We start from the raw sequence: 11132 nt of genomic DNA on the forward strand, positions 1-11132 counted from the left end.
GAGCACAGAAACTCGCTACCACTAGGGTAGTAACTATGGCAGCGTTCTCAGGGTTTCATACCTAGGAAAGGCTCGTCCCCTAAACAAGACTAAAAGAAGATCTACCTCAACTCATTTATCTTCAGTTTTAGTTTTTTTCCTTTTGGAATACTGACTGCAGTGAAACTTTAACTCTGATCTATTGGGAACTGGGCTTTTAGGTCTTTGCAAGGAAAAGACAAAGGTCACATGTCTGAACCAGATGAAATTCCCATTTTTATAAGTCAAAAATGGCTGCTCATTAGCAGTTTCACACGGTTCATCCTAAGACCTTGAGGCCCAATGCTTCTGGTTAAAGAAACTTTCTTGCTGTATCAGATTCTATCACGACCTTCTCTTTGACATTTAATGTGCCCCACACATGCCCATTCATTATTGAAATCCAACACCACTGAATCTTGGTTTTGTAACAGTTCGAAGTTCATTTCTTGGATTTAGTTTTCCTATATGTATAAATACACTAGTCCTTGATTAAAAAAAAAAATTGCTGAACCCAGTACTTACGGGAAAATCATTCACTCTGTATCCAAGTTATACAATGTTTTTGGAAAAGTTTAGCCACAGCGTATAAGCTAGCTGAAATCTTTCATCACCAAGACTTATCTGTACTCACATATGAAATAACTACAACTGTTGTCTCACCTAGAAGCTGCATTCATGAATACAGGGCTACTTGGAAAAGCCCTTGAATCTACAGGTTACATGCAGCATCTGTCAAGTTAAGGATTAGATGGCCTGAAGTCTTAACTGTTTGCCACTTACCGCCCTGACCAGCCAGACACTGTGACAGCAAGAAAGCAAGAGACTTAGGAGCCCTTCAGCCCTGTAGTTCACAGGTGCAGTCGGTTTGGTTTCTGAGGCAATTTCCACTATTTTTAAGAACATGTACTTAATGTGATACAGATTTTAAGAATACCGATTGGTGGTTGGGGATCTCTAGGATGCAGAAAGAATTAAGAATGAAATAGTATAGAAATGAAGAGAAATCGAAAAAAGTTTAACGTTCTTTTAAGAATGAACAGGTTAGGTGGTAATGATTATAACTGCTGGGAAGGGAACTAAGAAATCTGAATGCATTCAAGAAATTCAGTGGTCACCTCAGAACCTAAGGTCCCCAAGAAGGTATCAATAGGGACACCTGGGTGGCTCAGCGGTTGAGAGTCTGCCTTTGGCTCAGGGTGTGATTCTGGAGTTCTGGGATCGAGTCCCACATCGGGCTCCCCACAGGGAGCCTGCTCCTCCCTCTGCCTGTGTCTCTGCCTCTCTGTGATTCTCATGAATAAATAAGATCTTTAAAAAAAATAAAAGGTATCAATAGCATCCACTTCAAGACCTCAAATTATTCTGCTAGTTAGAGAGAGAGTGTGTGATCAAAGTTGGGGCAGGAGGAAGGGGGAGAGGGAAAAAGAATCCTAAGCAGGCCCCACACCCAACACAGAGCCCAACGTGGGGCTTGATGTCATGACCCTGAGATCATGACCTGGGCCAAAATCAAGAGTTGGATGCTTAACCGACTGAGCCACCCATGTGCCCCTGCTAGCTTTTTCTTAAAACACCTATTCCTTCATCATCTTACCATTCTCAATTCTACTAACCTTCCAGTCCCCAGATGGGGGCTTCGATGAGGGTCCTCCCTCAATAAGATCATCTCACCTCTGCTAGTGTCCAGCATGGCAATGCTTGATATTAGTTACTACTGGGACCCATTTCCAAAGTATTTCCACCGGGTTCCAGGAAATACAGAACTTCTGTGGCTCCCAGGCTAACCAGCCCCTTGTAATCCCCTATGGTCACCTACCTGAGCACTCCTGGTTTCCCCAGGCCAGCTGTTCCCCACACACTGCCCTCGTTGACTCCCCTGACATGCCCACAACCCCGAGATGGAGCTTCCCAGCCTAGGTAGCAACCCCACCTTCCAGCTCCAAGACTCATTTCATCTGGCATAAGGAGTAGATGCCTCACTTCTTAATGTAGCCTCTCCTGTCTTATGGGGGGGGGGGGGGGATTCCATTTCAACTTTTTAACACCAGCCTTCTACATCACCCCTCCATCAGTTTATCCCCTTCTGCTTCAAAACTGCCATCTTCCCAATGCCAGGATGGGGCAATTTGACCTTGCTCCGTCCTTCACGTGTCCTATTATTTTTCAAGATACGGTCCCCAGACCACCTACCTCTCATCAGCTGCAAGTGCCTATGAAAAACGAAGCTTCTCTAAATGCAATGTGGAATCCTGGATTGGATCCTAGAACAGATAAAGAACATTAGTGGAAAATCTGGTGAGATCCAACTGCAGTCTGGAGTTAACAGTAACGTGCCAGTGTTGACTTCTTCATCTTCACAGTGTACTATGAGGATGTGTTAGCATTAGGGCCAAATGGGCAAGGGGTATACAGGAACTGAATTATCTTTGGAACTTTTCTGTAAACCTAAAATAATTCCAAAATAAAGTTTACTTTAAAAAAAAAAAAAAAAGGCAGCAGCTTTTAGGGCCTCAGACCTCCTGAGTCTCAATTCCTGGAGCTTAAAAAAGTCTGGGAATCTACATTTTAAAAATAGGAGCCCCAAAAGATTCTATCACTTTCCATTCCATGACTGAACAGTTGCTTCTTCCTTGTGTCTTAACCTGATCTAATCCTTTAGATCCTCTCAACCTAAGATAAGTACTATTGTCTCTCTTTCACAGATGAGAGAACTGAAATACTCAAAGATTAATATGTCCAGGATCACACAGCCCATAAATGGTGGAGCTGGAACTTGAGTCCCTAGCCGTCTAGCTGCCAAGTCTTTAAGCATAACCATTCTACTGCCTCTTGGTCCTGTTTCCATTAGTGTCAAACTAAAGAGCTCAAGATCACTAAAAGAATTACCATTAATACCCTGGACACACCTATTTCTCCAACCTGCTAAGCCTCTACAGGCCCTTGGCTCTAGCCTGTGGCTTCACCCCCCACCCCCTTTTCCACTGAGGGAAGAAGGTGGGGGGGGTGAGCAATGAGAGAGCCCAGGGAAGACATGCCAATGATAGAGTCCTGTACACGTAAGGTACCCTTGGCTCTTCCATCAGGATCGAGCTCAACTAGTGTGTTTTCCGTTCTGTCTCCCAACTGCCCTAACTTATACAGGAATCTGATAACGTTCATAGCGCTCACTCTGACATTAAATTACATACTCTCATATCATTATTCACCTCTTATCGGATTTGTCTTATCTCCCCCCAAACAAGATTTTAAGCTCCTAATTACCTAGGTTCTCCTACATACTTAGGCCTCAGAGCATTGCCGGAGAACACTGACATACTGGGCATTCACGTGAGGCCGTGGTTCATAGGTTGGTGGCTAACCTGCATTTTGCCAAAGCAGCAGCCAGAAGAAAGTATTCTGACAATGGTATCTCAGGTCTACTAAACATCTGTCCAGGTTATTGGGGAGGTGCCAACCCTACATCAATTTCTATCCTCTTACCTGGGCTCCCTGACTTGTACTTAGAGCTTAACACCATGTTGCGGGTCTAACTGCTGAATGAGAAATAGTTTTGAGAGTCCCTGTCCCCCAACCAGACACACAGAACAACAGCTTCACCTCTATTCAAAGAGGTTCAGTAGAGAGTCTAGATGGAGGGTTGATAAAATAGAACACAATCTCAGGCAAGGTCTCTGGTCTTACATGTATTTCCCTTCATTTCTTCCAAGTGAATCATGATACAATCACAGGATCGGCAGGAGAAACCTATGAAGCATATTCAAGTAAAACATGTTTTCATTAGTTTTGCTTCTGGTGACTGGAATTGCTTGATTTTCACATTAATAAAAACATTGTCGCTTTAAGTACCATCTGAGAAATCAGATTGTGAAGTTAGAATCTCCTCAGGTACTCTTAGAAAGCAGTGTGTGTCTCCATAAAAGCATGAGGAGAAAAAGACGTGTACAGCATCTTTTTATTTTCTTTACCATTGCTTTTAATGCACTTTAAAATTTATCTACATCAATTGGGAACAAAGAAACAAAAATAGACATTTCTTTGTTTTTCATAAATAACTACTCTCCATATTTGATAAAAATTTCAAACCATTATTTTACCTTCCCACAAATATAATACATACAAAATCTTTTCTGAAATAATAAGGTCAGCAAATTAAGTAGCTTGAGACTAACATAACCACATACAACTGCTGTTCTACGGACTTCCAGGAACAAAACAAGAAACAAAAACTTATCAAGATGCTCTGGGTTTCCTTTTGTTAATGTTATGGATTCAGAATTATAATCATCTGCCAATAATAATTTATAGATTCAAGCTGATTGTCTACAAATAAAATATTGCTGGCTCTGATCTGTGAGTTCTGGATTTGACACGACAGTGAGGATGCTGCATGATAGGCACTATACATATAGGAAAATCATAAAAAGTACTGAATGCCCTGGACTCCAACTACTGACTCGGTATGTGCCTCATTTGGCTCAGTAATAAATTCACCTGCACCAAACCCGTATCGAAAGTCACTAAATCTCTCATATATATAATATATATTATGTATATACACACCCACAACACACACATACTACACACACAGTTTGTAACAACATGAAGTAATATTGTCTCAAAATGATGTACCACAGACATGATCCTGGCTGAAATAAATCCTGTAATTGTCACTGAGCTGCTAGAAGCTTTTGAGAGTTATGAGTCAGGTTACTTAGTTACTTACATCCTGCCCCCCCCCCCCTTGCCCCGCTTTAATGTCTTGGTAGCTTTTTCCCCCCTCAGAATCATCCTCCCCCACTCCAGGCATATTTTCTTCCCAGGATCCCTTGATTGGACTTTGGAGGCAAGAAAGGGCATGCAGAGAGAGGGAGCAGACAGGCAATTCTCAGCCACTGTACCTCACACCTGCCTAGATTTGTGATGTTCTCTGTCCTGTTTGCCACATTTGGTGTTAGAAAGCAGTTATTCAAAGCTTTGTCCCTCCAACCCCCCTTGGTCTATCTGTAGAGCACAAAAGTGAAAGAAGCCCCGTTAGCAGGGGCAGCAGTTCATTAAAATATACAACTACGTTTCCTAGCTCTGGGGTTTCCATTCTGTACTTGAGAGCGCAGGTCGGGGATGCTGTTATTAAGGTTCTGTGTGGGATCCATGAGGTTTTCTCCTGGCAGCCAGTGTCAGGATTAGTGCAGCCCTGGCCCAGGAGGAAACAGCCTAATGAATACCAACTTGGAAACAGTGCTGTTGGCACATTATTTAAGCTCGTACATGCGCACAATTACACAACACACACACACACACACACGTACACACACGCACACATACACACACAGGCCCGTCATTGGAAATGGCCATGTGGAAAGGTGACAAAGGTTTGCGAAGATAAACCAATAAGGCACCAAGAAAAATTATTTTCGGCCAATTTAGACAATATCAAAATGTGAGGAGGGAAGTAGTGTAAGTTAAAGAGACTTCCTAAGGTCTGGCCAACTGATTCACTGAGAGGTCATGGGAGTTCCTTTAGAGAACCTTCTAAATCCTGCCCCCGCCCCCCCAATCTATGAAGTGAGACAACGCTCCACACTGAACTGTGGAAGGGAGAGCCTGGAAGCTGTGCCTGTGACGTTAAACTGAATGGTAAATCCTCTCCAACTCCACAAAGCTATCTGTGAAGAAGTTGCTAGACCCCCACATACTAAGCTTTCATGTTTCTGTGAGTATGGATTGTTTGAATAAAAATGCAAATCAGGGGAAAATAGAGTGTGCGATGGAAGTAGAGGGTGACAGTAAATAGATCCGACCTCTCTCTCCCCTGGGTAGAGGTGGGTGGTTGATAGTAATAAGACTTGAGGGAAGCAGGTGGGCGCTATCTCCGAGGAAGGGCAGGGGTGAGGACAGAGACTGAAAAGAAAGCGGCACCTCTGAAAGTAGGTTCTGCAACTAGACCCCAAAAGGTATTACCTGTGTTGCCTCTTCTTGGCTTAGTATCCTTTGTCAAAGGCCTTATTATTATTATTTCAAATAAATCGGTTGTTCCTTTAGGCTTGGCAAGTTGCCAAAATGAAAAAAATACTTTTTTGAAAGGATTAATCCACTTCTATCCATTTCATGCCGCAACTTTTAGATACACTGTGCATCGTTCCTCCATTCCTCCACAAAGCAAAAGAAGGGGGACAACCCAAATTAATCACAATGACTGCAGGCCGCAGAACAGTGTACTTTCTGACAAGACACACTATATTAGGGAAGAGGTCGAAGTGATCACGAAAGGCCCTCGTTCGAAAAACAGAAAACTTGGCCCTCAGACAGGGGATCTACTCCAAGGTTCTAAAAAAGCAGCTTCTGAATAAGGACAGGAATAAGGCATGCAAAAAATTTTGGGCATTAAGTTTTGTTGATTCCATTGAAATTTTAACTTTGATTCAGAGTATGAATGTGTAAGAGCAGTGCATTTTTATGAACACAAACAGCTTTGGAGAGTTTGCAAAATTACACTACCAGGCTTCTCCCTTGTAGCAAAGTGTTTCAATTCACTATGGGAACTATGCATTTCTTTCCTTAATATCTCTGAAGTGAAAACCGTCCTGGATTTAAATCTTACTTTTCCAACTTTAGTATAAAGGAAGCACAAATGCCTAGACTCGTCATTTTCCTAGGGACCCATCCTAAAATTGTAATTGTCTTTGCCATCTCAGTTTTCTAAATGTAAATGTAGTCCCCACTCAACCCTGGTCACTGGTATTTTGCTGGCCAATGCACTATCACCTCCTTCCCCAAGTCGTGGCCTCACAGTCTTCATGAAGGAACAGTTAAACAGATTAGAAAAGCAAACAGAATTCTTTAATAGTAAAGAAACCCGTGTGTGTGTGTGTGTGTGTGTGTGTGTGTATGTGTGTTCATATTTAGGCTTTTGTATATGAATGAATGGTTAAGCAGATTTAGGAAAGCAAACAATTCTCTAACAGCAAAATGCATGTGGGTGTGTGTGTGCAAGTGTGTACTCATCAATATATAGGCTTTCTCAGAAAAAAGTAAGAAAAACAGATTGAGATGGGGGAGAGAGGACAGCTTCCCTCCTGCAGTAGCAGTGCCCTGATCCATAAGTTTAAAAGCAGACGCAGGTGTATTCCGGGTGTCATTTGTTTTGAGAGCCTGCAGAGAGCCATGTTTTGCTGCTTTGGGAATATCTGGCTATTAAACTAGTCCAAAGTCCAGGGACACTTATTTTCTCTCATTGCTGCCAATGTTTGTTCACAGGTAACCAGCCTCCCTTCCCGCCCCCCCCAGTTCAAGCACCCCATTCAAGGGTGGGTGTGGTTTCTTAATCACAGCTCTCCAGGAGAGGAGGAATAAGAAAAGCAAAAAGACTGTTTAACATGATAAAGGAGGTGGGATGGGGGTGGAGCAGATAAGAGAAGTGTTGAAAATTTACTTAATTACTGGAGGTATATCCTTTTTAGTCCTTAAATCTAAAAAGCAGCCCCTTTAACAACTATCTCTAAGTACTTCCAGAAGAAGGGAGTGAGGTTGAACACCAGTTCCTTTTTTTTTTTTTTTTTTTAAATGGGATCACTCTGAAGCCTATTAAGAACCACCCACTCCTCCTCTGGCACAAAGCTGCCATTTTACCAGTCTAGAATTCAACCAATCACCATCCCTTAGGTTTTCACTTTTCCAAATATTTATACCGGCACTCTGTAATGCCACCTCTAACTTATTCAAGACAAGGCTGGGTGCTGTTAAGAATGGTTACAAGCACTACAGAAAAGAAACCGAAGCTCGATAAATAAAGCCAGGATGGCACACAGAATCATTAAACACTCTTTAACCTTGTCACTTTGGGGAGGCCCTAACCGCATTATGCTCCCCCTCCTTGGCTTGAGGTGGGGTTTCCCTTAACTTGGGGACTATAAACAGGGACAAGCAGCTCGCCTTAAAGCATCTTGGACACTTTAAGCAGTGAAAGGAGAGAAAACGAGCTGAAAAAGCGCACTCGACAGCTTCCCAGTCATAGCAACTTAAACTTTCACTGTTCACATTTTTTTTTCAAAAAAAAAGAAAAAAAAAAAAGACACAAGTATAGGAAATCTATTTTCCCAATTTAGACCACACAGTTCAAAGAAACCTGAACCAAGCGGAACTTCATTATAATGCCAACCTTAGGATTGTAAAGCCCCCCCCCCAAAAAAAAGCAAAGGTCAATTGCGTTGCCAAAATGCAACAAAGTTAAAAATTAAGAAAACTACATATAAATTAAAAACAGGGCTCCACTAACAAAAACAAAAACAAAAAGGTAGTAAGAAACGCGAAACAGAATACACGTGAGCTGAGCCCCTCTGAGAAGTCCTGGGACAGGTGCTCCCTTGAAAGGGCCCCAGGAGGGGGCCTCAGCGCCACGCAGGTAAACGGAAGTGAACTTGGCAAAGCTACCCCCCCCCCCGCCCCATCCCCCCCCCCCCCCGGGCCTCCGCCTCCTACACGTGCGACAGGGACACCTGCTTGTGGTAGGCGGCGGCGGCCGGGGGGGCGCCCGGCGGCCCGGTCCTGCCCGTGAGCGCGGCGCTCGCCTCGTAGTCCCCCGCGGCCGTGGCGCCGCCGCTCTTGTGGCCCCGCCGCGCGCGGCAGCAGCAGCGGCTGGTGAAGCGCCGCCACGACTCCACCGTCTTGCCGGACCAAATCCAGACGCCCGACGTGATGCCCACCACGAGGCACATGAAGTACTTGAGCATGAGCACCCAGTACTCGGGCTTGGCGCGCGGCTGGCCGGCGTCGGGGCCCGGGCACGCGCAGGTGAGCGCCGCCTCCCAGCTCTCGCGGTAGTGCTGCTCGTACAGGTAGCAGGCCACCACGATGCTGGCCGGCACCGTGTAGAGCAGCGTGAAGATCCCGATGCGGATCATGAGCTTCTCCAGCTTGTCCGTCTTGGTGCCGCCCTGCTTGATGACGCTGCGGATGCGGAACAGGGACACGAAGCCCGCCAGGAGGAAGAGGGTGCCCACCAGCAGGTAGAGCACCAGCGGGCCCAGCACGAAGCCGCGCAGCGAGTTCAGGTTCTGGTTGCCCACGTAGCAGATGCCGGCCACCGGGTCCCCGTCCACGGAGCTCAGGGCCAGCGCCGTGATGGACTTGACGCTGGGGATGAGCCACGCGGCCAGGTGGAAGTACTGCGCATAGCCCGCGATGGCCTCGTTGCCCCACTTCATGCCGGCTGCCAGGAACCAGGTGAGCGACAGGATGACCCACCAGATGGAGCTGGCCATGCCGAAGAAGTAGACCAGCAGGAAGACGACGGTGCACAGCGCGGGGCCCGTGGTCTCGTAGTGGATGTGGCTGTGCTCGCGGCTGCAGGCGACGCTGGCGTGGCCCACCACCAGGCGCACCAGGAAGCCCAGCGACACGCACAGGTAGCAGGCGGACAGGAAGATGATGGGGCGCTCGGGGTAGCGGAAGCGCTCCATGTCGATCAGGAAGGTGGCCACCGTGGTGGAGGTGGAGATGAAGCACAGCACGGACCACAGGCCGATCCAGAAGGTGGCGAACGTGCGCTCGTCGGGGCTGAAGGAGGGCTGGTAGCAGGGCACCGCGCAGTTGGGCACCTGGCCCGTGCGCACCTTGTTGTAGAGCGGGTGCGACTCCTTCAGGATGGGCACGAAGGGCTCGCGGCACTTGCACACCGACGGGGCCCCGGCGGCGCACTCGGCCCCCGAGGCCGGCCCCCCCGCGGGGCCCGGGAGGGTGGGTTTGGCCGGGAAGGGCCTGGGGGGCGCCGTGGTGGCCTCGCTGCGGTTGTAATCCATGCACAGGACCTCGGCGTCGCGGCCCAGCACCGGCAGCCGGTCGCAGCTCATGCGCTCGGGCCAGGCGAAGCCGTACTGCCGCATGAGCGGCGAGCAGCCGGCCTTGGCGCGCTCGCACACCGAGCGGCAGGGCGGCAGCGGCTTGTGGTAGTCGGGCAGGCAGATGGGCGTGTACATGGAGCAGAGGAAGAAGCGCAGGTCGGGCGAGCAGTGGATCTCCACCAGCGGCCAGAACTGGTGCACCTCCAGGCCCGCCTCGTCCTGCGTGTCGTGGTTGAACTGGTTGGGCATGTGCGTCAGGTTGTAGCCGATGCCGCGGCACATGGGCACCGTGATCTCCTGGCACACCGGGGCCTTGGACGCGGCCGCCGCGCGGCCCAACAGCTGCGCCAGGAGCAGCAGCAGCAGCGAGGGCGGCGCGCACGGGTCAGGCCGAGCCATAGCCCCCTCCCTCCCTCGCCGGCCGCAGCCCGCCGCCCGCCGCCCGCCGCCCGCCGCCACCGGGCCGGCCTCTCCGCCGACTCGGGTGTGTGTGTGTGTGTGTGTGTGTGTGTGTGTGCGCGCGTGTGGCGCCGGGGCTGGCAACCTGTTGGTTTCTTTTTCTCTCAAATCCGTCCGAGATCAACTGTTTCGGGAAGGCGCTGCCAGACGGCGTGGGGAGGGGCGGCGCGGGCTCCGACGCCGGGGCGAGCACTCGTTACTCCAGAAGCTGAGGGAGAAGGAAAATCGCAACCACTCCCAGTTAGACAGGAGTCCGCGGCTCGGCCCCCGCAGGCGCGCCGCGAGTCTCTAAGTTAGCGTCTCTCCCCCTTCCCTCCCCTCCGCCTCCGGGAACCAAGCTACCGACTCCCAGCCCGCCCCCCTCCAGGCCGGGGGCCTCCGGGCTGCACCGCGGGGCCCGAGCGCTCAGCCGCCCGCCCAAGGGCGGAGGACCCGGGACGCGGCCGCGGCCGGGGGAAGGGGAAGGCGCGGGCTCTCACCTCCGCGGCTCCCGGGAGAAGCAGGCGGTCGGCGGCCAGCCTGGGCGCTCCGTCCCCGGGACACTCGCTCACAAACGCGACTCGGAGCCGGGCTGGCACCCGAAAAGTTTGGCGGCAGGCTGGGTATCCGGGGCGCGGCACATGGCAGCAGGTGGGGGCGTCTCAGAGAGGGGGTCGCGCCCGGGACGCGGCCGCCGCAGGCCGGTCACTCGCCCTCGCCTCCTCCGGGGCCCCCTGCATGATCCGAGCGGGGCAGAGCGGGAGCAGGCCGCGCGCTCCAGCGGGCTCCAGCGGGCTCCAGCGGGCTCCGGCCGCCGGACAAGGGGCGAGCGCGCCT

At 49.5% G+C, this 11132-nt stretch overlaps 1 protein-coding gene and 1 non-coding gene across 2 annotated transcripts; both read right to left on the reverse strand.

Moving 5' to 3' along the window:
- Positions 1–8492: 8492 nt before the first annotated feature.
- LOC119863906 (frizzled class receptor 5) lies at positions 8493–10289 on the reverse strand. Its single transcript, XM_038585572.1, has one exon. The coding sequence runs from the start codon at positions 10254–10256 to the stop codon at positions 8493–8495; it is 1764 nt and encodes a 587-aa protein (XP_038441500.1). The 5' UTR covers positions 10257–10289.
- A 129-nt stretch (positions 10290–10418) lies between these two features.
- FZD5 lies at positions 10419–11109 on the reverse strand. The gene is made up of 2 exons (XR_005385311.1): positions 10796–11109; positions 10419–10524 (listed from the first exon to the last, which is right to left on the reverse strand). It is a non-coding gene; the product is annotated as a frizzled class receptor 5 (transcript).
- Between the last annotated feature and the right edge of the window lie 23 nt (positions 11110–11132).

This window comes from Canis lupus, chromosome 37 (genome assembly GCF_011100685.1).
Source record: "Canis lupus familiaris isolate Mischka breed German Shepherd chromosome 37, alternate assembly UU_Cfam_GSD_1.0, whole genome shotgun sequence".
Taxonomy (NCBI): Eukaryota; Metazoa; Chordata; class Mammalia; order Carnivora; family Canidae; genus Canis; species Canis lupus.

Coding starts and splice junctions, on each gene's coding strand:
- LOC119863906 (XM_038585572.1), bottom strand. CDS start 10,256: ATGGCTCGGCCTGACCCGTGCGCGCCGCCCTCGCTGCTGCTGCTGCTC.